Source organism: Coloeus monedula (assembly GCF_965178545.1).
Source record: "Coloeus monedula genome assembly, chromosome: 26".
Classification (NCBI taxonomy): Eukaryota; Metazoa; Chordata; class Aves; order Passeriformes; family Corvidae; genus Coloeus; species Coloeus monedula.
In genome coordinates this window covers 3,890,296-3,916,072 of record NC_138806.1, presented here as the reverse complement: position 1 = coordinate 3,916,072, position 25,777 = coordinate 3,890,296, and the positions used below count along the sequence as shown (strand labels likewise).

The following is a 25,777-nucleotide window of genomic DNA, read 5'->3' as shown; positions in this document are numbered from 1 at the left end:
GCTTCCCCGCCGTGGGGGCGGCCCCGCTGCTGCCGGTGCCCCGTGCGCCATCGGGCAGCTCCGGTACCACGGACCAACGCGCAGGCCCGGCTCCACTCGGAGCCTCTGGCAAGCCTGACCCTTTTCTACTTCCCCGTGCCCTCCCTGGGTGCACCTGAGGAATCAGGAATTCTCTCACTCCACCCAAGGTACACAGGGTTGTTAATTACAATGAAGTGAGGTGTAGTCGGTTTTTTCATGTTTGCTATACACAGAGTGCAGTTCCCTAACTCTGGTATAATGCTATAGCCATCATAGCTAGTTTATGTCCTTCTGTTTATGTTCTACTTTGCTAAATTTTATCATTTCGACCTACACTGAAACAGGCAAGGTGAAGTCTGTATGCAGTTTGATTTTTATTTCCCCCCATTTAAATCACCTGTAACAGACCCTGAGGAGTAATTATTTTGAGGCTTGTTATTTTGCCAAATGAGAGCTTGTTACACATGCCCTTAGACACTATTTAGAACCAACCTGCAGAAGCCACACATAGAAAAAGAATAAATTAGTAATGTGTATTTATTTGAGTTTGGTTACAATACACAGACAAGGAGGACACTGAAATTATTACTGAGATATTTTTTCAGATAACATGAGTGACAGTGCACAGAGCAGCAGTCAGAGTAAAGGAAATTTTTGCATAAATACAGACACTTGAGTACAGGGATTTCACAGTTTTCACAGCAGTATGTTACAACTTTACACTTTAAATTACTACACCAGCTTGAGTAACATTGGTTATAGATCAGCAGTGGTCCCAGGGTTCAGGTACAGTCAGACTAAGGATAAGAACATGATAAACAAATTGAAAAACAACCAACAACAAAAAAAATCCAAAGTCATGGCTTATGGGAATGACAGGCACGTTCCCCTCATGGGAAAGGTACAGCTTGGTACCAGAGTTATGTTCAGTAAGGCGTACCTATGAGCCAAACTCTACCCCCCAAACCCTAACTCTCTTCTGGAAACAAAATGAGAACAGGGAGAAAAAAAAAAAAAAAGGTGAGAGACAGTATTAAATACAGCAGGTAACAGAGGGAATAGCACAAGTTTTGGTTTTATTAGAGTAAGTTTCTATCCTTATAAAACAGTCACTTTGCACAGTTTGACCAGGCAGCTCAACATCTCTGTCCCAATGACGGTCTTTATACATCACAGTCCCACCGTGGCTGACCCCTGGACAGGCTTCTGTCCTTGTGCATTCCAAGGCAACACCAGCCTCTCACATGGTCATGTGCTCCGGTAGGACATAGGATATGTCATCCCAGGGGTGACGGTACAGACCCTGCTTCAGTCTCTTCTGGTCCAGGTAGTGTCCTGAAATGGGAGTGGTTTGTGTTACAAAATTCCCATCCCTCCTCTTAGTCTTTGCCTTGAGTTGGAGTTCTGGAGTGCATTGAATGCCCCTGGGTTTCAGGTTTGTCTGGTGTTCCTGGGGCAGGGCAGCCCCAGGAGGAAGGAAAGGGCAGGGAGGACGCAGCAAACTCACCAATGAATCCCATACTCCTGCCCAGTACAAAAATGCCATTGAGAGCTCCTATATCAATATATTCATCTGCTTCTTCCCTACAAAACAAAGGAAAATAAATGGTTCCTGGTAATCATCTATTTAAGGAATCAATCTCAGACAAGCTGGCACTTGCTCTAGTGCCAGAAGCCACACAAATTCCCGTGACAGCTTTTTGCTCCCAAAAGCCAAGCCAGGCTATGTTTCCTCCTGACCCCCAGGAGCTGGCAGTGCAGCTTCATAGCAGCATGATCCAAGAACAGCAGCCCCAACACTCACCGTGTGAAAGAGCCACAATTCCTGAGCACGTCAACAAAGGCCACTCCAATAAAGCCATCTACATTCAGGATAAGGTTTGGTTTCTGAAATAAAACACACCCCAATAAGGATGTCAACAGTGCAAATGGTGCTCACCTGGCACCTTCCACTCTAAAGGTGACTTGAGGGCTGCCTGTAGCTGGGGACACACCAGCAGAGCAACAGAGAGGCTGCTCAGCAGCCTGAGCAAGAGCCACACTTATTTGGGGCTGGTTTTCCAGCATTCCCATTGAGAGGTCCCTCGGGTCAACCCCCATGAGGCTCCCTGGCATGGGCCAGTGCATGTGCCAAAGCCTCAGATTTACACCCAGCAGTGCCAGTGTGGACAGTGGCCACACAGATGATGGTTTGGCTTGTTCAGCATTTTCCTGGTAGCCAAATGTCTTCAGCCTTTCCAAACTGCTGCTGTACTCAGCCTCAACTCTACCCTAGACACAATCCCCAGCAACAATTTATGAAGCACTGCACTGAAAATAGAGCTGAGCCCCAGTCACTTTCCTTCCCATGAAAACCAGTGCCCAGAGCAGTTCAATACTGGGCCTTTCACCTTGGAAGTTGTGATTTTTTCTACTTCAAGTGCGTAGTCCAGCAGCGGAGTGGCTGGGAAGTGCTGCTTCACGTAGTCCTTGAGAATCTGAACTCTCATGTCAGGGTTGTTTATCTGCAAGTTCAGAGCACATTACAGTCAGTGATGTTGCCTCTTACAGATACTCTTTGCAGATTTGGGAAAATTTGGTCACTAGCTGCCTCTGAAACTTGCCAACTTTCTTTCCTTTGTTTTTGCTCTTCCCCACCCTTCCCTAAAAATCCCTCCAGTTTGTCCTAATGCAGTTTTCTTACTGATTTCACTCGGTGTCCAATGCCCATGATCAGCTTCCCTTCTTTCTTCATCTTATTCACAAACTCCATGGGGATAATCCCGCTGTCAAAAGCTTTGCTGAACATTTTGGCTGCGGCATCCAGTGCTCCCCCAAACCGGTCACCCTGGGTGCAGGACACAAAGGCAATTACAGCAAAGGACTCCACAATTAAGATACAAACCCAAGATTATCTCCCCCATCCACTCTCTAGGTCCCTGTGGCATTCATGACATTAGAGTTGGGCAGGCACCTGAGAGAAAGCATCTGCTTATCTCTCACACGAGTGCCAGTTTGGAGTCAGTGCATCTCTGCTAGAGACAACATGGGGGAAAATGCAATCCAAAGTCTGTTTTACTAACACTTGTCAGAGTTCAGGCAACCAAACAGAGTCAACACTGACAGCAATTTGGCTGCTACAAAATATTTCTAGACTCAGGATACAAACTAGTCTGGCTTACTGAAAAAATGGACCAGATTTGAAACAGAGCACTGAACTGTTATAGCTGAAATTCAAGGTGTGAGTGGACAGACACCACCAGCCTGTGACTCTGCAGCCAATCCAAAAATTAATAGTAATAAAACCTAGAAGAATAATAGTAACAAATCTAAACCTCCTGGATGTCAGGTACTCACAATAGTAAGAAGGCCTGAAGTGAGGCTTGAGACCAGATCTTTGCCAGCCCTGGCACAGACGATGGTGTTGTGGGCTCCAGACACGGCCGGCCCATGGTCTGCTGTCACCATCAGGCACATCTCGATGAACTGGCAGGCGTACCTGGGTAACCTGGGCACAGACACCACATCAGTCAGGGACAGAACACAAATGCAAGTGTTTGTAAAGTCCTTGTCTCTCCACAGTTGAGGTGACACAAGTAGAGAGTGTGCATCAGGCCTACAACACAGAAATTCCCTCAATGCACCACAAGACTCATGAGAAACTTCATCCCGAAACTAAAACACACTGTATGCAGCCCAAAATGCTGATGTGGTGTCATGGAAGGAATACAGAGATGGCATTCCAGTGAATCTACCTTCACAAAGGAATCCTGGAGTTACTTTTTTTGTTTAAAAGTCTATTAATAAACAAGAAAAACTCCAAAGAATCTTATTCACGAACTCCATGGGGATAATCCCGCTGCCAAAAGCTTTGCTGAACATTTTGTGAAAAGCTTGTGAGCTTTCACAAGAGCTGCCTCACCTCCTCTGAAACCAGAGCAGGCCTAGAACCCCTCCAATTCCCATCTCCTCTTTGAAGACCTCAGTGATGGGCATCCCAGCATAGATCAGCTCCTGTCCTCGCTCGTCACAGATGCTGGTCATGAAGGAAGCTGGTTTGCGAATCAGTCCCAGCTCCTGAAATTGAAGCATAAAGACAGGATGTTAAACAACCCACACCAGCAGAAAGAGGCAGCACAGGGCAAAGTGGGCAAACAGCAACACCTCAGGCTTGCCCTTGGAGCACCTTCCACAGCCCAGAATCAGCACAGGCAGCAGCTCACAAGTAACACTACAAAGCACAAGGTATAACCCCAATGTGGCATCCAGAATCACAGCAAATGCCCTGTCTGGTTCCAAGGAACCCAAAAGCAGGTAAACCAGCACAGCTCACCCTTGCCCATGAGTAATCCATTGGCACAGTTGGAGGAGGCACTTCCTCAGCTGGTTCAATCACTCTTTTGGCCACAAGATCCTGGTACACAGACCTAGGGAAAGAATCTATTCAGTAACTTTGGTCCTAAGAAATCCAAGAGAGGTGATCTAACCCAGACCTTAAAACCCCACAATGAGTAGAAGTTGCTTTCCTTAAGCAGAAATATATTCCCTACCAGGCCAGAATCAGTGCCCTGACAGCTTTTGTTCCCTGCTGAAGGTGCCCTGTGAGTGTGACTTACTGAATGACCTCTCCCAGCTCATCGAAACTCCGGGGAACAAACACTCCAGCTTCCTTCAAGGCTTGATTCTTTGCTACAGCAGTTTCGGAGGCTTGGTTGGCACAAGCTCCTGCATGGCCAAACTGCACCTACAAACAGGAGAAGAGAGAGCAGTAAGGAATATGGGCTGTTACACCTGCAGAGAGTGGAACAGAATAAAGCCCTGACTGGGAACACCAGTGGCTTCCACATCTGCATCCTCTGGGCTGCCAAAACGCCTGGTTACAGTCAGAGCCAGCAGGGCAATCACAGGGATGTTCTGACCTGGAATCACTCCAGGCTCATCCATTCATGTTCTGCCTCCCTAAACTGCCCCACTTCAGAACTGCTTAACATAGATCTTTGCCATTCCCTCTCCAGAAACAGGCAGCTATTGGAATTTGTTGCTTTTCCTGGGATCTTTAGGCTCCCTTCACAAGTAAGCAGAATCCCCTGGAAATTTCTGATGACAGAACTACAGAAGCACAATATATCTTTATCGTTTATATTTATGAACTTTTGCACATTAAAGTTACTACTGCCAGTTCTGGAAGGTTTAGGTACAATGAGAAAAGTTGTGGTTTTCTTCCTGTTGTGGATATATCCTTATTTTGTGCATCTGCACCCATATTTGCACATACCTCTGAGGAGAACATGGTGGCACAGGTACCAATGCACCAGCACACCACTGGCTTGGTGATCCGGCCTTCTTTAATGCCCCTGCAGATCTTGTACTCTTCTGTGCCTCCAATCTGCAGGGAGAGAAAGAGATGGTTCCAAACCGCACTTTTGATAAAACCAGCTCTGAGACACACACAGAAGCATTGCTGGGAATTTTTTTTCCCTTTTTCCCTGAATAATGGCTGAAGTCTCAGAACAAAGCCTCCTGATTTTTTTTTTTTTTAAAGTAGGGAAGACTATGCTTGCCTGTGGAATACATTCAATTTCTTTTGATGAAAGCAGCAAGAAATAAAATTTGGAATATTCAGGAAGAGTAGAAGTAGCTGCTATTTAGCATCCTTGCAGCCAGCTCAGTTGCTTCCAAAACAAAAACCACACATAGGTATTTCTCAGGTAGTGAAGTGGTCTCACTCACCTCCCCCAGTACTACAATCATCTTCACTCCTGCAGTATCCTGATAACGCAGGACATGATCCATAAAAGTTGAACCAGGATATCTGTGTGCAATACAGGGGAAATGGTTTTATTTCATACTTTTCTGAAAGAAAAACTAATACCCAACCTGCCCCTTCTTTCTCCAAATTACCAACAATTCTTGAAAACCAGTGTCTGCAGAAGGTGCTAACTCGTACCTGTCTCCTCCGATGGCCACCCCCTCATAGACCCCGTCGGTGGTTCGGGAGATGATGTTGTTGAGCTCATTGGACATCCCTCCAGAGCGGGACACATAGGCCACGCTGCCAGGACGGTACAGCTTCGATGCCAAGATGTTATCCAGCATGCCTCCTGTGTTGCCTATTTTAAAGCAACCTGGCTTGATCCCACCAACCTACAAAGGAATTAGAGAAAGGTGGAAAGCCTTTTAAAATCATGAAACTGAGAAATGCTTGTATAAGGCAGCCTTGTACAGACAAGGGAGGACAGCAAAGACATTAAGATGAGAGACTAACATGCACTTCCTGTGACTGAAGACAGAGTGCATTGTAGGATACTTCATCCATCGGAGGAAGCTGATCTGAAGGTTAAGAAAGACAGGAGAAGACGGCCATCAGTACTTACAGTTGCAGGCCCAATGATGGTGACTCCCTTTTTATCAGCTGCCTTGATCAGTTTGCGCGTCAGGGCCTCCGGAATGCCCTCGGCAATAATGGCAATGGTGCGGATCTGCAGCAAGAGGAAGAAAACCATTGGTACCCCCAGAAGCTGCCCCTTGTCAGGCCCCTGAGAGGTCATACTTGGGAGGTGCACTCTCATCCAGGAAGGCCCAATGCACGAATCTGCAGCTGCCATGATCTTCACAATAGTCTCAATGCTCCGGTCAGGGAATTTTCTCCCCCTTGCACATCAGAGCAGCACTGTATTTTGATCAGCCTGAAGTAGCTACTGCTAACCAAGAAGCACCAAGTTCCTCTTAAATTGCAGCATTAGGATTTGCCAGGGACCCCCAGTATCCTCCTCACAGTTTGTGAGGGGTTAGAATTGGGGATTATCTACTAAGTCGGAAGACCAACACAATTTGCTAATGCCATCATGGCTTAAGAAAGACTGGTACCCTGCTGACAGGGTCTTCCTTCTTCTCTTGGGCTTCTTCTGGATCCTGTGCTCACCTGGGGATAATTCATGGTTTCCACAGTGCTGTCATAGGCAGAGCGCAGAGACGCAAAGTTGATGAGAACGTCCACCTCTGGGTGCTTCCTCATGGCATCTGCCATGTTCTTGTAGACTGGGATCAGGATTTCTTTGTGGCCCCAGTAGAACTTCTGCCTGTGGTCACCACTGTGGAAGAGAAGATGGGAAAGCCCTGACCTTAAGGCTGCTGGAAAGGCAAAGGGACACAGTGCATGCAGACAGAGGAGTTTACAAACCCCATTCTCAGCCCCCGAGACTGACTGAGACACTCACGAGCACGTGAGCGTGTGTGGGGAGGGACCATATGACAGCAGAATGTTCTTCAGAGAATAGGACAGAGCAGCATATGGAAGGAGATGGGCTAATGGGGACAGAGGCATCCAGCAAGATGTATAAGCTCTCCCACAGTGAAGTTACCAGAGCCTTAACTCTACTCCAAGCTGGAAGACAGAATGAGGCACAGAAAGAGTAATGAATGAGAGGTGTGCAAAGCTGTGTCACTGGGCTGGTGCTAACACTGGACTGGGGGAACAGGAAACTGGTATCTGTGGTGAACAGCCAGGACAGCAATGGGAGGGCCAGTCAGCTTCCCAATCCTGCTACAGTGGGACTCTGCCCATCCCACAGACGCTGGAGGGGAAAGTTTCACTGTAGGTATTTCACAGACAGTAGATGCTCTGACTGGAACTGCAGTGAAGTCTGACTGGGCAGTTATTTAAGCGTGTGGATACTGGCTGCATTCCCATACCAGTACATTCGTGACAGAACATTCCAGGTTCTGCCAGCCTGGCTCCCTCCAAAAGGTCAAGTAGAATCAGATAATTACAGGTAGCCTTAAATTTTAATCCCTATTGCTTTTTCTTCCTTAATCAACTGCAGCACTGCCAGGGGCTGCCACTCACCTACAGACATAGCTGTGCCTGCACTCAGTACCCCAAGGTTTGCACTTGCTGAGAAGTTATTACAGAGCTGCAATTACCATCAGAGCTGCAGAATAATTGTCAAGAGAAGTTCTCTGCAGGACAGAGGTTGATTAGACATCAGCTCTCCAGGATGTCTGTAAATACCATAGGAATGAACCAAGGCTCCTGCCTGGCTCTGGGCTCCCACCTCACTGTACTGGAAGTGACAGCTGCTGTTTCCCTTCTCCCTACTCGCCCTGTCCCACAGGGAGACCCCCCCACACTGAGGGGGTACAATAAAACAGCTCATGCACACCCCAAGAGCCCCTCTCATCCCTGTAGGGATGAGTAAAAGAGGGTGAACACCACAAGGGAACTCTCTATCCAACTGAAGGATCCACAGGCTTCCTGCCTGCTAAGTGACCACTGCTGCTATTGGAAAGAATATGAACAAGATTTTTATTTTTTTTTTTAAATTTTGTTTGGCTACATATCTGCTTTAGTCTGTCAGCAGAGCTGCTACAATTCTGGATAATATTTGGAGGGGTAATTCCTGCTGCTGCAGGCACAAATTAAGGTGTCTCAGACAAGCACACAGCCAACAGCAGGTGAGTGGAAGGAGCCTTACACAGCCTGCCTGCCTTTGCTGGGGGCTGGGAAGAAGCCCAGGTAGTCACACCTGCCTTACTCACTGAGTGAAGAACAGAATTTGGACATCTGTTAAAAGTGCATGAAGTGGAACTTCAGTTCTGCGGTGAACATTAAGCTGTTTCAACAGCGCAGCCCAAAATCAATGACTGAAGGAAACAGAGCAGCCTACAAAGCCAACCCAGGGGTGGAAGGGAGCAGAGGAGAAGGTGTTCTCAGGATGGAGCAGGGATGGAGACCAGGGCAGAGCTCCACTAAAGAACCGCAGAGACTCAGAGAGGAGGAAGGTCACAGAAGAGTTGGAGGGAAATGGAAAAGCGACGCGGTCACAGGCTACTTACGTGAACGGATAAACCATGGCAGCCACTGAGGGCTCATCCCGGGAGCAAATGTAATCAAAGTCCAGCATTCCTTGGACAGCCCGGGTCTGCATCCCCCACACAATCGCTTTGGTGTGGCGGCTGAACAGTGTTGTGGCTTTACCTGCTCAGAGAGGGGAAAAATACCAAACCATGTTCAAATTGTACACCTGAGCAAGACGCAAACTGCAACTTTGCCAAATGTCTGCTGAAAGGCTCCTGGATGAGTGCATTCCCCCCACCCCCAAACTGAACCCAAGAGATGAGCTGCAGTTTGCAGGATGGAGTAGTCACATTGTCCAAATTACGGAAGAAACTAGATGAAACAGCAACCCCTTCCCTGGATTCTGAACACAACAGCCAGGTTTTGGGGTTCACAAAATGGGCAAGTGAATCATAGGAGGGAGGCTGATATAGGAAAAGAGAGTAGTGAAAACTGCCTCTCCCTTTCCTCTCATGGGCCTTCCATCTTCCTCCCAGTTTTCTTATGCAAAGCTGAAGAGAACTTAGAATTTCCTTTATTTATTTGCATGTAGCCCACAGTCTGGGCAAACCTTGAAAAGCTGGTCAGGGCACCACAGTAGAATGACAGGAAGTTTAAAAAAAAAAAAGAAAAAAAAAAAGGCAGGAAATGGTGGGAACAAAGGAAGTAAAGGAGCTCAACATACTAAGGTTTTCTTTCCTCCTTTTTTTTTTTTTTTTAATGATCAGAATCCAACACAAACTTGATGACTCCAAGAATTTATATATGGCCCAAAACTCAGCTTCAGGGGACAGAGTCACAGGAAAAACAAAAGTTCAGCCAGTGAAGATGGACTGCTGGCTTAAAGTCTATTTACACCACTTGTCACAGCACAACATTGAGTCCCTCCTTCTGACTCCAGACAGAATTCATTTTAAAACTTGTAAAAACTCAGAGCTGGTCAAACTTGGGCTACTGCTGAGTTCTTTCTGGATTTGCATCAAAGGTAAATAGCACTAGGGATTAAACAGGACCATTGTTCCTCTGGCTTCAACAAAAAAAATCAGTCCTTGCCCTCCAGCCCTACACATTCACAGTTCAGATTCACTGCAACATGACTTGTCATTAGAGAACTGCTTACCCTGAAAATTCTGTTTATCTTGCAGGTGCCTGCAAGGGGGTACCATGAGTACTCCCAGGAACACCAAAATGCAGACCCAGAGAGGCAATGTTGCTTGTCTGAGAGCACACAAGCAATAATCCAAGAATTCCCCTTCTACTGTCCCTCCTCACGATAAGGGAGGTAACTTGAAGCTCTACTTTGCCCCAAGTTCAGCAGCTTATTCTCACCCAGCACAGAGCCCAAGAGTCTTAAAGTCCTTACAGAATAACTTCACTTGATGCCTTAGGTTTTAACTTTCCTATTTTTCAAATTCTGTACTGCTTAGTGTGTAACTGTGAAGTTTCTTGTAACCTGTTAATTTCTGCTCTCTTGTGCTAGGTAGACATAACAAAGCCTCTCCGGGCCTGCTCTTCAAGGACACCCAGACTGTCCTAGACCCAAAAAGTATAAACCAAAGAGCCTCTAAGGGGGGCAAGTGGAGGGGAAATTACATCATTAAACTGAAGTTTTAATTGGAGAATTAACCCTGATATGCAAATGAACCAAACCTATAAATTGTGAAGAACTCATGAGCTGTCGTCCACCTTGGGGTCCATCTTGGCAATAACCTCTGGCTCGCCAGGGTGTACCTTTGAAGGCCTTTCAAATAAATACCAACTTTTACTCCCTTACTCCTGTCGAGTCTCTGTTTCTAGGAGGCCTCTTAAGGCATCACACTGAGCACAAGCTTTAATAGTTTGCTGGACTGATAAGGCAACATTTAGTTTGTATGTGACTTTTCTGTACTTCCCAAACCTGATAACCAGGGCCCCTGAACTACTTTGTTTCCCTTTGAAATAAGATACCAGTTATTGATCACAATGAGTGACTCCTCCTTTTGGAAGGCAAAGGGAACAGAGCTTTTCACCATGTGCCTCAGGCTGTTCTTCTCTGTGATGGTTGTGAGGAGGAAGGGAAGAAAAAACAGTTTGTTTGAGACCTGGCCCTCTCTCCCCCAGAAATAGGAAGTATTTGTGCAAAGACATATGTGATCTGCACTTGAAAAACCAGATGAGAAATTCACATGGTGACAGCTAAATATGCTGGGCAGGAGGGAAGGACCAGACAACACAGCAAACTTTTGGAGAGAAAAAACAGCAACAAAACCAAGAACTAAAAAGTCAGCTGCCAGCGAGGCCAGGCACATTCAGCTGGTCACACGGGTCCTACCTGAACCAGGTCTCGAGGCTGGAACTGAATCTGTTAAAGAGAGAATCACTCATGCAACAATATGACAGAGCTGGCTGCTACCAGCCCACTGGCCAGGCACCCAGGGAGGTGCTGCAGCAGCCCTCTTCTCCACAGCACTCAGGGCTTTTGGGTTTGTTCTTGTTAAAAACAAGCAGACTGGAGCCCTCTCACTGTACTCTCTCTTGATGTGCTGTTTCTGAATATCCCAGCTTGGAGCAACTCTGACTCCATGTGTATGAGCTCATAGCACAAGTGAGCTGCTAAAACACTTAACTACACTCAAAGATAGGCAGATACCACAAAACTGCTTCCCTTTATATCTAGAAAAAAATGCATTTGTCTCATGCCCATCCTGCCTTTGGGAACAGCAGAGCATTGCCAGCAGCACTCCCAGGGCTGGACTTACCAAGAGGTGCTGTTGGTTTTGCCTTCTTAGCTGGAGCAATACCATCTGGTTTGGACTCAGAGAAAGACGCAGTTCTGCTCGGTGCTGGAGTCTGAAAGATTCAGAAGCCAAGTCAGTGAGGGACAGTGCTCCAGGTATGGCCTGGAGCAGAGAGGAGGAGACGGCCTCACTTTGGCTACACTGGTCTACTACAAAGAAGATGAGTTTTCAGATAGGACAGTTTCAGTCAAGTGACAGAAAACTGAATGACCCAGTGGGTTCAACAGTCACATTGTCAGCTTTGAGAGGCCACATTTTCCGCACAAGTGAGATGGGCATTGGGGGGCCTCTCCTGATAAACTGCACAGGTAGAGTCACGCTGGTTTTCCTAAAGCTTCCTACAAACCCTAGTGGCCAAAACCTATTTCCAGCCTGTCTGGACAGAGGCTGCTGCCTTCATGAGGCTCTTCACCCATGTCCCCTTGCACAGTGGGGAAGGAACTCACCGAGGGGCTGCCGCTGGCATTGAGGAGGAAGTTGGCGGTGTGGGCTGCAGCGGGCGGCTGGTTGGGGATCGGCCGGTGGCCCAGCGCCATGCCCACGATCGCAGTCATGTGGGTCTCCGTGCCAAAGACATGGATGGGGATCCCTGTGGTCTTCCCTGTGGATGTACACAAGAGCAGTCAGCTTCCTCAGGGGGAAGCTCTGCCAAAGTGAAGCATTTAACCTTGAGAAAACTCAGCAGAAAGCAAGTGGAAGAAACCAGACGCAAGAACAAGACTTAAGGAAAAGCTTGGTCCTTACCAACTTCTCCCATGACACGTAACCCTTCCTGGTAGTTTGGGCCTCCTCTTCGTACAAAGATCCTCACCTCATGCTCCTTCAGAGGGCCTTGGTAATCCTTAATTGCTCTCACAATGCCCTAAAAGAAACACACAGGACAGGTGACCCAGGCAGCCAGACATTTACCCTGTGCCATCATCTCAGGAACTCCTGGAAGAGATGGGCTATGAGCCTCAGCCAAGCATGGAAGTGGGAAGAAAGGTCTGGGGCTGACAGCTGGGTGTTTGCTGATGTTTGTGACTGGTCACTTACTTTAAAGGTGGCTGCTACATTGGTGAAGTTTGCAATGCTGCCTCCAATAATCAGGATCTTCCCTGTGGGAAAAAATACAGGTAAATAAAACCATTTCAAGAGCAGAGTACTCCAAGATTACGAAGCAGTTAAGGACAAAGTGAAACAAAGCTGCAGAGTAGCCAGCTGTGTTTAGTAGAAAAAAAGCCCTAAAGCAGTTCTATTTAGTAGAGCCTGGAAGATAAGAGCTTTGTACCAAGCAAGAATGTTTGATAAGGATCTCTCAGGCCCCATAGAAAACCACAAGTCCTCTCTCTGAAGCAAGAGCTGACAGAGGTTCCTTCAGAAGAGCTGACAGAGGTTCCTTCAGAAGGCAGCAGTACATTGAAAGCTCTGCCAGGGAGAGCTAAGCAGAGTAACAGCCCAGATCTGTCCAGGTTTTTCTGCCAGACACAGCTTCATAGCTTTGGAATTGCAGCGTCTCCCTCACCTTCTGGGTGCTTCTCTCGGGTCATGAGGGAGAGGATGGTTTTAGCATAGTCGTAGGTCTGCTGCTCGCTCGGGGCCCCTGAATATTCCCCGTAGTTCGCCAGTTCATTCACACCCCCCAGGTCACAAATGGTGTCACTGTAACAAAAAAAATTACCTATTTAAGAGATTAGCTATAATTTGAGTCACTATAAAGGTCCTAAAGTACTCCAAATCCCTGGGGAAGAGAGGGACAGTGCTGTCTACTGAAAACAAAGCTGCTCTCCTCTTGGTGCCAGTGACTATTAATCTTGTCATGCTCCCCAGACACAAACTCAGTGACCACCACAACAATCATAATTACCCTCAACAGCCTCCAGCCAGCTTGTTTCTTTAGAAGTCAGAAAGGAACTGTATCTCTGCAAGAAACTATCTAACCCTAACGTTCCCAAAATTAAATTCCCTACGGGACACTATGTTCCATAGCCTGGTGAGAAATCTGCACAGCATCTTCATTCTGAAGAGATCCCAGTCACAGCATGGGAAAAATGGCTTTAGAAGAGCTTACTTTCCAGAGGCTGCAGCAATTATGCTCTCCCAGCTCTTTAAATCCTCCCCCTCTGGAAACCTTGCTTCCATTACCTGTACACCACGGAAGCACCACCACCAGCCACCATGGTCCAGATCCTGCCTTTGGGGTTCAGGATCGTAAGCTTCAGGCTGGCCCCACTCTTGGCATCCAGGTCAGCAATGTAGGCTTCCTGCAGAGAGAGCAGCACAACCTGAGCTTCCTCCTGCACCTGCCTTTTCCATCCTGAGGGTTCATAGTGCTGGGTGCATTTGGACACTCAGAGCAATCACATCTCATCAGCTACAGCAGAGGGACAGCAGAGCTACAGACACAGCATTTACCAGGGACAGAGGTCCTGTGTGTCCATCCCTCCATCACAAGGGAGTCATAAAATCTGAACAGAACTGCAAAGTCTGTTCTGGCCTTATCTGAGACTAAGACCTGAGGAAATCTAAAAATCATCTCACCCACGGTGACCACTCTGGCTGTGCTGCAGCCAGGAACATAATCACTGAGAGCTGTAATTTGGCTCAACGTGGTGCTCCTGCAGCCCAGTGTGCCAGGCTGCTGAGCAGCACTTCATCAGAGTTCATTAACATTCCCAGCAAAGACTCTGCCATAACAACCTTCCCAGAGACTTGGAGATGGATGATTCAGAGACAAAACCTGAACTAATCTTTTTAAGAGCAAATTGAGTTGAGTGTTGGCATCCAGCAAGCTACATGGAAAAGAACAGCTAAATGGATTTCCTGGCCACAGTACAAAAACCTTCCAACTGAAGCATAATTATAATTATTAAAATGAAAAAGTCAGGACAGAAATCTTTTTAGAGGGAAAAGAACAGACCCCCGAAATAAGTAACAGAATAATTAAGGAGAGAACTGTACTTCCAACAGCCTCTGAAGCTGCTGGGACCCATATCTGGAGCACTGCTTGTGCATCCAGCAGTACAGACCCAGGGAATTTGGAGAGGGAAGAGGCACTGCTAGACAAACAAAGTGCTGCCTCATCTTGTCCTCACTTTTTGGAAAGACAGGTGTATTAACAACTTCTTACTTAAAAGTTTCAGAGATGGTGATTATTTTCTCTGGATTCACACTTGGATGCAGCATTTGCACACAGCTACTGCTCTGCTCTCAGAACTGTCACTGAAACACTGAGGGAGCATCAGCTCCCACAGGGCTCCCAGTAACCACTGCTCTAGCAGAAAAAGTGATGCTGAGGGGAGCAACATGGGCAAGAAACCACAGAAGGAAGCTCTGCATGGGTACAGAGCTCTGGCACACAGCTGAGGAAAGTTAAATACCAGCCTCCATTAAAAAAAGTCAATTCTGAATTAAAGAACTGACCAAACAGAGCTGGAAAGCAAACCCAGTTCAGAGTGTGATTCTGAGCAGTCCTAGGACCACAGCTACCTGTGCACAGGTTATCATGGACAGCACTGCCAAGGTGACACAGCAACAAAACCACTGGAAACTGTAATGCCATAGGCATACAAGCAATGATGAATTCAGGACACAATGAAGGAATTCCATCTGTCACTTGCCTCAGGGTAAGCTTCCCTGCCAAAAGGAGGGGGGAACTCCACATCCCCCCACTTCACTTTGCAGATGTAGTCAGCCGTCGCGTCAATCTTCGCAGCCAAATCAAGGATGTAAACACCATCCTTAGTCACCACTGTAATGAAAAACATCACAATTAGCTCTGGCTTGTACAGAGACACAGATTTACTCCAACATGTGTGATCTTCACGCAGAGATCATTGCAAAAGCTGGGTGACTGCTGTTTCCCCTGGCACTGGGCTATATCTACCAGCCCCAGCAAATTCCCTGAGGAATTATCCAGTAATTCTGGCCATGGTCCAGACTCTGTCTCAGGGGCTGTTTTGTTCTAACAATATTTTTACATTCTTCAGTTCTGCCTTAACATTCATTTCAAGGGAATTTTTCATTTCCTCATTTTTAATTCACTGAATGAACAGCTCATTCAGACATATCACTGCCACTTCCATACTTCTGCACATGGCACCTAGTGCTGTTGTGAATTACAGAACCCAGAGAAGGATCAAGAACACATTCCAGTATTTCAGAACAGAAAGTTCTGCTCCCAAAAATATCCGTTACCTAATGGATTGATCTCAAGGTACGTAAAATACAGATCTTCATAAAGGTTGAACAGGCCACAGATGAAGCTGGCCAAGATGCTGTAAAAAAAAAAAAAAAAAAAAAAAAAAAAAAAAGTAACACAAGTTAATGAAAGCAGCCAAATCCAAGTACAGCCTGCTCTGTTCGTTGGTATTAGTGGCAATCTGCAAATCTACTCGGCATCAATTTCTTTCATTCTCATTCATCTTCTCTGGATGGAGCCCCGGTGATGGATGACTCAAGGGAAGGAAGACCTTCATGACTCATTTTAATTACCCTCCACCAAACTCTGCTGAGGACACAGTTGCTCACAACTGTCAGAGCTGTGCAGTCTGATTTATCTCCCCACAAGACAGAAGCGCATCATTGCCTCCCTGCTGAAACCCATCTTTGTCAGATCTGAGCTTCGTTAGCTGTGCTGGGGAGGAGGCTGCAGTGAACTGATGGAGTGACAGGCTCCTTCAGCCCTTCAGTACTGCACAATGTCAGCAAGGATTACGCTATGTTTGGAAAAATCATGACTCATATTAGGATAACTAGGTATGGGCATCTAATTGAGGGAGATGCAGAAGCCTTGAGATCTACAGATAAGCCTGCAGGAGAAAGAACAGGAGAATAACTTTGGAGACCAGGGCAGAGCAAGGGAGAGGGAAGTTCTGAATTAGCAGTCAGATTCACATCTCGTCATCATTTCACAGAACAAAAGAAACTTCTATGCTGGCACAAAGGATCAGAATTCAGTACATGTCTCCAGTCTCAGGTTGAGACCTGAGCAGGCTGACAAGTGCTGCTGCCAAGTAAAGGCTCAGCACGAGGAAACCTTATTTTTGGGTTTTACAGGCACCTCAGTAAGTCAGAGAGCTTGGATTCAGGATGCATGGCATATTCTGGAGAGCAGCAAGAAGGGCAGGAGAGTGAGCTTCAGGGTGAACAAAACAGATGGATGTGGCACTGAGATAAAAGAGAGCAGCTACTGCACTGCTGGTCCTTCCCAGAACTGCATCTCTACTTACTCCTTCTTGTCAGCTGGTGCATGCTGCAGGAGATGCTTCTTCACATCAGATTCACTGAGCTTCTCATCCACTGCCACGAGCAGCTTCTGAGCTTTGGCATCCACATCTCCCACATCCACACCCCCTTCATGGTGGAAGAGCACGTAGTCTCCCTCACGGGCAGCGTATATGCACACGTAGAACTCTTCCTCCTATGTCACAGAGCAGGGACAAGCATTAACCAGCGACACCCAGAGAAAACCCTGGAGAGATTTTCGTGCCAATGCTGGGACTGGGGCAGCTGAGGCCACCATCAAGCTTCCCAAGGAGCAGCAGTGCTGAAGTGGCCCTAACGCTGCCCAGGGTGTACACCAACACTGTCAGCTCAACAGCACATTCCCAAACTCCTGCTTTCTCCACTGTGCCAATCCAGCTAAGCATGCAAATCCAGAGAGATTTAAAAGCCCACTTTAATGGTGTACTAACCTGTTTGTGAGGGACGAAGGGTTCAATCAGAAAGTTCTTTAGGATTCCCTTCGCGTTAGCAATCTGGGGACAGAAAACAAGGTAAACACCCATAACCACTTGTCCAGCACATTTGTGACAGCATAAGGAAAGCTTTGAGAATTAATCAGCACTGCTCTAAAATTGCTCCCTCTCCACTGTGCCTCCTGAGGAGCCACTCCTCCCTCTCCAGCACTGCATTCAGCACTGTCACCCCAGGATATCTGGTTACAGGAGTCAGTCACCTTCCCCATCTCCTAACAGGACAGAGTGGTATCAGAATTACACCAGGACAGCTGCTCTCCTCTCCTGCCCCAGAGACAGCACTGTCACTGGGCCCTGCTCAGCATAGTGAGACACAAGGGCTTGAGCTGCTCTTGGCGTAGTGGAAAATTCAGAAGTGAGGAACTCCTGAGCTAGTGGCAGGAGCAGAGGCATCAGAGTACTGCTCACCCTGAAATGGTATCAGGGAGCACAGAAGAGCGAGAGAATCCTTTAGCCTCTTATTATGGGTCCAGGAACTGTTCAGTGTAGGCACTTTCCTGTTATCCAAATCCACGTTTCCAGGCTCAAGAGACATTGGGGGATACCCCCTGCTCCGCCAGACACCAGTGGTCCCAAGCCTGTGGCCCAGTCCTTGCTTTAGATATGGTTGTTGTATTGTGCTAAAGGAGTAATTTCCACACCCATCATTTTCCCAGTGGGGAGCACTCAAGATGCAGTTCCTGCTGTTTCCCAATCCTTCAGGCAACCACACCAGCTTGGAGCTGGAGCCAGTGGCAAATCAATCCCAGCAGAGCCAAAGGCATAAATTCCTTGAGGCAGCACAACTCCATCAGCTCCCAACACACAGCAGCAGGGATGGCAGGCACTTCATTATCATTAGCATTGCACTGTCATTCCCAGGAAAATAAATATTACAGGGCAGCACTGAGTTAAAATAAGGACCTGAAGTAACACTCAATCATCAGCCAAAACACACGGGGTGGCTGCAGTAGAGGACCAGTTTATGACAACTTTTATACTGTCCTGGGAACAAAAGGGAAGCACTCACCGTGGTTTCCTGGCCCAGGCGCTGCTTGAGCCAAGCCTTCACCTGATCCAGAGTGAGATTAATCCCAACCAGTCCAAGCTTCCCACGTCTCTTGATGAGCTGATCTGGCTTCACCACTAAACGCTACAAAGGTTGGGCAAGAGATTTAAAGGAAGTAGCATTAGAAAGTGACTTTGGTCAAGTGGTTCTCTGCAGATAGTGAAGTAAAAACCTAAATCAGATCTGCACAGCACATGTCCTTGCAAAATTCCTTTAATCTTAGCAAATCCAGCTCCTGGTACAACATGCCTGCAGGTTCAGGTTTTTTTATGCTGTACTTTGAGAAAAGCTGCCTTGTTTCTGCTCAGCTGTGAGCAGACATCAAAGACTGAGCTGACAGTTTGTTCTGGCTTTTTTTGATGAAAAAACTCAATAAAAGTCATGGCAGACACAGTCAGTTGCTCACAAAAAAAAAAACCCTAACAACTCCTGCTGTCACTACACTTTGCTTATGAGACTGGCTAGGGCCAGGGTCATGCACATTTCAGCCAACTGATACCCACAGAAAGCTGCTCCTGGGTTACACACATCTCTAGCTTGCAAATATCTTTTTAAAAAACCAAACTATAACTGGGTGTCATTCTCCTGTACTGCTGATATGTCCTGGAACTCCAGCAACTTAAGAGCCAGAACACATCGTGTCGCACTACAGGACACTGAGCATGGTCTTGCTGCTGGATCCTGAAGCCCTTTCCAGCCTTACAGAACCTGCCTTAAAGGCCCAAGAGTATCCTTGCTCCCTTTTGGCTTCCTGCAAGGCTTTTAGAAGCACTGCTGATCTCTTCCTGCAGTTCACTCAGGCACTTGAGCATGGAACATTTAATTAGTGCTGGCTTCTATCAGTCAGTCAGTCAAGGACTATGAGACATTCATGTTCTCCAGCCAATGACTTAATATAATTAACCACTGGAAAGGAGCCAGCTTAGACAGCTAATAAAAAGAGCTCTGGGTATGTTTTCTCTACAGAAAGTATGAGGATATGAGACACAAAGAGAAAAGATCTTGCACTGAATAATTAAAAAAAGGAAGTTCTCCCTGACATTTTGTTTGGATTCAAGAAAACTAAGCAGTGTCCTTACTGGACATAAAAGCCAGACACGGAGAGAGCACTCCCTGATTTCAGAGAGCAAGACTTTGAAAACAGGGACTGATATTTCTGTCTGAACCAGCCTCCTTTACCTTCTGTGCAGTTATGAGCAACTTTTTCACAGCTATCTCTGCTCGTGTATTTCACAGTCTTAAAGGAATAATTGGCCCCCCAGGTGATACTGAGCCTTGAAGAAAGGTTTGTTTCTTCATCAGGGTTGGGAGTGACTGTGGCAGAGCAACAATAGCAACCAGTCCTTTGGGAAGGATCTGGAGCAGTGCTCAGGTGCTCCAGGAAGGCAGGTCCTGCTGTCCCTGTCCTTACCTCGCTCAGGAGCCATGGGTGGTCCTGTGTGAGCCGTGCCCAGTCCGTGGCTGGGGTGACCCGGGCATACTTGAAGCGGTTCTGGATGGCAGAGGACGTGCAGATGTACTTGTACAAGAACTCCTTCCCCGTCTGCTCAGAGATGGCTTTGGCTGACATGGCTACCTAGTCTGGATGGGGAAAAAAACACAAATCCATCAGGAACAGAAACCTGTTCTGGCCAAGAACTCCACATCACTCTGCTCAACACAAACCCAAAGCAAACCAAAGTCTCCCTGTTACACATAAGATCATAAAACTCCCCTGATAAGCAAGAACTATTCATGTTACTAAAACTTCTACCCCATTCCCCTGTCACAAACACTCTTTTCATCCAGCCTTGTCTGCAGGGAAAGGCAGAGTCCCTGCAGCTTGTCCCAGCCACCAAACCTTTCCTAAATCCACAGCTTGGAGCATCCCCTCATGTCCAGGGCAGTGCCCAGCTCTCTCCAACGTTGCAGCACCCAAGGTTTGCTGCTGGGGGGGTCTGTGTAACACACCTACCACTTCTCCTGGTGCAGTTCCAGGGAGGGAACCCCTCCCTTGCACCCACTCCTCTAAGGCATCATGTATTCCCAGCCTAGCCTGACGGCAGACACATCAGCAATGCCCATCCCTTGTCTAAAGGGAAAGGGAAACATTGCCAAGATTACCAAAACCTGAATAGGTTACAACATTGTTTTCTCTTGTTTCAGAACCAGGTTTCTTGGAAAGAGCTTCACACCTGACAGAATAAGATGCTCAAGACAACAAAGATTAAGGTTAAACTGTTTGTTTTGGTTTGGTTTTTTTTTTAAGAAAAATTCCTAATTCAGTCCCTTTCCTATGGACGGTTTTCTTCTCTTTTCGAGTATATTCCAAACTGATGTAAGCAAATGATTTCTGACCTCAAGGGTATAACTATTCTTTTTGATATGCAGCAACAAAGTCATAGGTGTCAAAGATGCATTTATTTTTAGCTGTCATAAACACTTATTTGAAAGAATACTTCATCCCAGTGATCCTGTCTGCATGTGTCACACATCAGAACTGAGTGCTGTGATCAGCCAGCAGGTTTGGTACGTCTGGGGGGTCAGACTGCTGACAGGGAGGCTCAAGCAGCAGCTCCTCCTGCATTTTGAGTAGCTGGGGTCATGTCACTGTTCCCCAGGCACAGCCAGTGTGGCAGGAAACAAAAGCACGCTTGGGATGGATTCCGGGAGAGCTGCAAAGCAGAACTGCACCAACGCAGAAAAGAGGAGCTCAGATGCCCTCTGAGCACCTGGACAGCCAAGTACTAGAGCAGCTCAGTAAGACTACCTGCCCTCACAGAACAGATAGCCCACGTCAGACCCGCAGAGGGAAACAGTTTATGAACTCCAGTTATTTCTTAAGCTGCACTCTGGGTAATAACCATCAGTAATCAGCTGGGCTATTCATCCTATAAGCAAACACAGTACAGCCAGTGATTAACTAGCCATAACTAGAAATAAAAAACTTTCTCCCTAGACCAGGAAAAAGTTAGTCGGAGGCAGGTTACATTCCCTGAGCTTCCAGAACCAAATAGGTCAGACTGAGTTAAGTGCTATTACTGAAAGCTGGTAACTAAGCTTAAGGACCAGCAGTCAACTTTGCCACTGACATACTTTCAAATGCAATTCCAGGGTTAGAAATCACAAAGGCAAAGCTACAGAAGGGGCAAAAAGACAAAGAACAGCAGGCCTGCTTTCAAAGAGTTCTGATGTAGAACCTGAACACGATTGCAGCGCAGCTCCCAATTTAATCCCATTTCAAAACGGGATCAGACGATGTTTCTGCAGCACTCCATCTTTCATCAGAATCAACCCCCACTCCTGTCACTAGAAACACTTGATCCTAACACCCCTACTGAAACAGCCCCTGTCGGTTTGTTAGCCCAGTGCCAAAGCCAAGGTGGCCCGAGAAGAGGGAAACTCTTGTGAGCAGCCAGAGGAGACCAAACCCCAAACCAACACCCCAGCCTGATCCTACAGGCACACACAGACATGCTCCCACAGGCACAACGCCGCTGCCCAGCCTCAGAGCTGCACACACACAAGTCATCTGTACTGCAGAGCCCAAAACTTTCCATTGGAATTCGTACTTTAAGCAGAGCTATTTCTGAGAGCAAACCCTGCTTCTGCAGTACCTGGAGCCACAATTTGTTCTGCCTGGGAGGAAGCTGTAATACTCCTGCTTCAAACCCCTTCGAAATTCATCAACTCCACAATCTGCTCAGGGCCTGTCCCGGAGAAACAGCATCACAATTCACTGCAGCACAAGCAGATGGGTAAAAGAAAATGGCAAACATATTTCTTTTAAAAACCCAAGTATTTGTCATTTCTCCAGGGTGCCACAGAGCCCCGGAACAGCACTGCAGAACTTCAGTCCACATTTAAAAATTAAACCACTTAGGCTGATGCTGGTTATGCCAACGAATCTCCTGCAATTGCAGGAAACTGGACCCAGGGTGTCCCTCAGGTCTTATTAAGTCTAGTCCTTAAAAAACCTCAGTGGGAACAAGTGACATACATGGGATTCCTTAAACCTGAGGGACAGAAAGAGGAGCTGTTCCTCTCTCAGAACCATTTCTGGTCATTTTTATGCTGCTCCATTCCGCTGCTCCTCTGGTTTCCCTCACAACTTCATCACCTCATTTTTGAGGTAACACTACTGGGGTAAAGAAAGGAAATTACAGAATTCTTACAATAGCAGTAGATGAAAAATAACATCCTTGTGTCATGGCAACAGAACAGCAGGAATGAGGCTGTTCTGACCTTATCTGCCCGAGTTTCACATTTCCTAAACATTAGCAAGTCTTTAATCACACCCCTCACTCAGTTTTTCCACCGTTCCTCATGGGACAGAGAGCACAAAGCAATTGCTTCAGTCTGCTGAACTGTTCAGCTAAGAGATCAGCAGGAAAATAATCCATAGGGCATCAGCAATTCCTGGCTGTGTGTGCTCATGCAGGTCCCTTGACAACCAGGGAGACAGGATCAAAGCAGGTCCATTAACTCGCTGCATCTGTTCTGCAAACACCAGGCAGGGGGACAGACTCATGTCACTACAGAGGCAGAGGAATCGAATGTCCCCAGTTTCAGAGGAATAAGCCAGGTTCAAATTCTTATCTGTCAGAATAATCTTATTTTCAGCCATGTTTAGCACCTGCAGTGCTGACCAGTGCTGGGGAGAGCAATGGCTGCACCTCTGAAGAAAAAACCAAGAAAAAAAATCCCTTTCTCTGCCCAAAACACAACCTGTGGGATAACAACGTTCTTTTCTGTTGCTCTATTCAGCATTCATTAGCCAAGACTGACCTGCAATTTTCTCAGCACTTCAGGTCCCAGACCTTGCACCCACCACAGACAAGGGCAGATTCATGTCAGCAGCACAAGTGCCACAGATTTCCATGAATGATTTGCGTTCATTTACTAAGGCTCCAACACAAACAGCTTCCCTGCAACACCTCATTGACCTTTCTCTCACCATCCATACCCACCGATTCAAAAAGAGCTGGATTCCAGCCTTTGCTAGCAAGTCCGGAGCAAGTAAGACACATGGATCAGATCATATTTTTGGGAGCTCAGCAGCACGTATTCCCTCAAAACATCACCTGTCAAATATATGCAAAGAAGCTGATGCTTGGGGAAAGTTCCCTGAGTGTATTGACAGAGAAAATCAGCGGGATGGTGGTAAGGCAGGCAAGACTCCTTGAGCTGGATGTTGTGTTTGCTGTGACACAACTGCTACACCTGCCCCAATATATCAGCAACCAGCTGAAGAGGGCATGTAACAAATCCAAAAGAAACATGAATGGAGAAAAAGGGAGGCATTCCTGACACAGAACCCAGGTAAAGTCTCCCTGACTCCCAAGAGATCAATGATGTGGTACTGTTCAGAGTGACAGAGTCTGTTCTGCAAAGGGAGAGAAAGTATTGCAGACATTGATTTAGTTTGTTTTTCTTCAGACCAGAAGAAAAGATGTAACTCGGCTTCACCAGTCTGTGTTCACACAGAATGTGCTGCTCACACATGGAATTCTCTGAGATCTGGATTGGTACCGTCCTCCAATCTCACCTGAACAATGCTTCTGCAAGGAGGAAAGGACTCCCTCCCCAGTGAAAGCTTGACACCCACTCTCTCAAGAATTGTCTCAACAAACCCACACCGTAAAGCAGCCTCCCTGCTCCGTCCCGGGTCATTTATTAACATAGTTCAAGCCCAGCCAGTATTTTCAGCCCACGGCAGCATGAAAAGTTACATCAGCTCCCACCTGGCAAACGCGTGTGTTTCGTCAGAGGATGGTGAGGGCTCAGTGCCGTGGCCAACGGGAGGTCATGGTCCCGCACCTGTGGTTGGGAAACGCTGTGCGGGGTGATGCAAGGAGGTGCTGCATGCCCAGCTCTGGGGGAGGCTCCCTGCACACATGGAATCTCTGAGAAAAGCACGCAGCCAGGGAGGAGTACGGACTGGTTACATGTGGGTAACTGAGAGCAGCAGACAGGCTCCCCACAGCTGGCGGGCACCCAGTGCCACAAGGGCGGAATTTGGGAGTTCTGTCATTAAAGATCATCTTCTTCTACAGCCTTGGGGCTCCTTAACAAGCTTACTCCTTAAAGCACTTGCCCAGTGTACAGCAGTAACAGGTTCCCTAGCCATCGTGGCTGGGCAGGACTCCCAACTGTGGATGTCCTTGCTTAGGAACCACTTCAGGCAGTGCTGGAACGGTGGGAAGAGCCCTGATACCCGGAGAGAGCTGCCAAGTCTCACATGCAGGAAACCCAACAGGGTTTGGGTAACAGCACTGGACCACAGAGCTGATACTCTGAGCTCCAAACCCAGTTAGGGATCAGAAAGAGTACAAACAGGATAGTCAGGGTGCACCTCAGTTTCCAGCCTTTAGACACTACTGCAGACAACAGACTGTTCAACCGAGAGAAGGGAGAGTCTGTATAGCAGGGTGAGAATTTCGAAAGCAGCAAGACAAACAGGAGGTGTTTGCAGGCAGCAAACAGGAGAGCTGGAACACAGCCAGCTGTCCCGGGAAGGGAGCGACACACGGGCTGTGTACGCTCGTACGGCCACAGCGAGATCCCGACGCCGCGCTGCTCCTCCAGGATGGCCACGAAAGGATTTTCCTTACGGCAGGGAATGCAAGTGCTTTGGCCAAGGCCCCGTTGGACCAGGGGCGAAAAACGCGTAAAGCCGGAGCCCTTTCCCAGCCCCTCGGTAATCTCTGCGCTGTGCCCACCGCACACTGCCCGTACCCCAGAGCCGCCCCGGCCACCGGGACAGCAGCGGGCGTCAGCAGCGGAGCGGCGGCGGCGGCCGCAAGGTCAGGAGCGGCTGTGCCGGTGGGAGCGAGGGGCTCTACTCCGGACCGTACCGGGACGGCCGGCCCCCGCTCCCGCCGCACACCCGCTACTTGAGCGAGCCCGCGGCGCTTCCGCGGGCTGCGGGCCGCTCCCGGAGATCGCCCGCCCTACCGCGAACTATCGGGGCCGGGGCCGGCCAGGATCAGCGCGGCTCCCGGCCCGCCGACCACCCCCACTCCCGCACAAGGCGCGTGGGCGCCGCGGCAGCGCCAGCAAAGCGGCGGCGCGAGGCCCCGCCATGTGCCGGGCAGAGCCGCAGCCATTCTCCGGGGCGGGTGGGCCCCGCCGCAGCGGCGCAGCCGCCCCGGCACTCACCTGGGCCCCGCTCGGCTGCTCTACCCCGCTCTGCTGCCGCTCCGGCCCCGCTCGCGTCGCCGCCACCGCCTTTTGTTCGCGGAGCGCGGCCTCCCCGGCCCATCGGGCTACGGCCGCCGCCGCCTCCCATTGGCCGCCGCCGCCGCCACGTGTGCGTTGCCTGAGCGCCTGCCGCGCGCCCATTGGCCGCCGCCAGTGGGGCGCGGCCGCGCAGCCTTGTGGGAGCCGTAGTTCCGAC

The 25,777-nt window shown here is 48.1% G+C and overlaps 1 protein-coding gene across 2 annotated transcripts; it reads right to left on the bottom strand.

Annotated features, from left to right (window-relative positions):
- Nucleotides 1-578: 578 nt before the first annotated feature.
- ACLY (ATP citrate lyase) lies at nt 579-25,660 on the bottom strand. 2 transcript variants are annotated; one of them, XM_082297452.1, is made up of 29 exons: nt 25,540-25,660; nt 19,811-19,980; nt 18,361-18,483; nt 17,289-17,351; nt 16,824-17,014; nt 15,790-15,869; nt 15,209-15,343; nt 13,738-13,852; nt 13,118-13,254; nt 12,649-12,710; nt 12,358-12,475; nt 12,060-12,214; nt 11,575-11,665; nt 11,148-11,177; nt 8,836-8,977; nt 6,923-7,091; nt 6,375-6,479; nt 5,948-6,144; nt 5,731-5,812; nt 5,276-5,386; nt 4,617-4,744; nt 4,334-4,427; nt 3,923-4,077; nt 3,358-3,508; nt 2,705-2,848; nt 2,412-2,525; nt 1,826-1,908; nt 1,529-1,605; nt 579-1,356 (listed from the first exon to the last, which is right to left on the bottom strand). In XM_082297452.1, exons 2-29 carry the CDS (start codon nt 19,967-19,969, stop codon nt 1,262-1,264), a joined length of 3,306 nt encoding a protein of 1,101 aa, XP_082153578.1. In that variant the 5' UTR covers nt 19,970-19,980; nt 25,540-25,660; the 3' UTR covers nt 579-1,261. The 2 variants fall into 2 exon arrangements, with proteins under 2 accessions (XP_082153578.1, XP_082153579.1); XM_082297453.1 differs by lacking the exon at nt 11,148-11,177.
- Between the last annotated feature and the right edge of the window lie 117 nt (nt 25,661-25,777).

Excerpts from the sequence above, each read along its gene's own strand:
- ACLY (XM_082297452.1), bottom strand. The coding sequence starts at position 19,969 with ATGTCAGCCAAAGCCATCTCTGAGCAGACGGGGAAGGAGTTCTTGTAC. Across the intron at positions 4,078-4,333 it reads TGGATTACTCATGGGCAAGG|GAGCTGGGACTGATTCGCAA; the intron begins GTGAGCTGTGCT and ends CTTCAATTTCAG. Across the intron at positions 1,909-2,411 it reads AAAAAATCACAACTTCCAAG|AAACCAAACCTTATCCTGAA; the intron begins GTGAAAGGCCCA and ends GTTTTATTTCAG.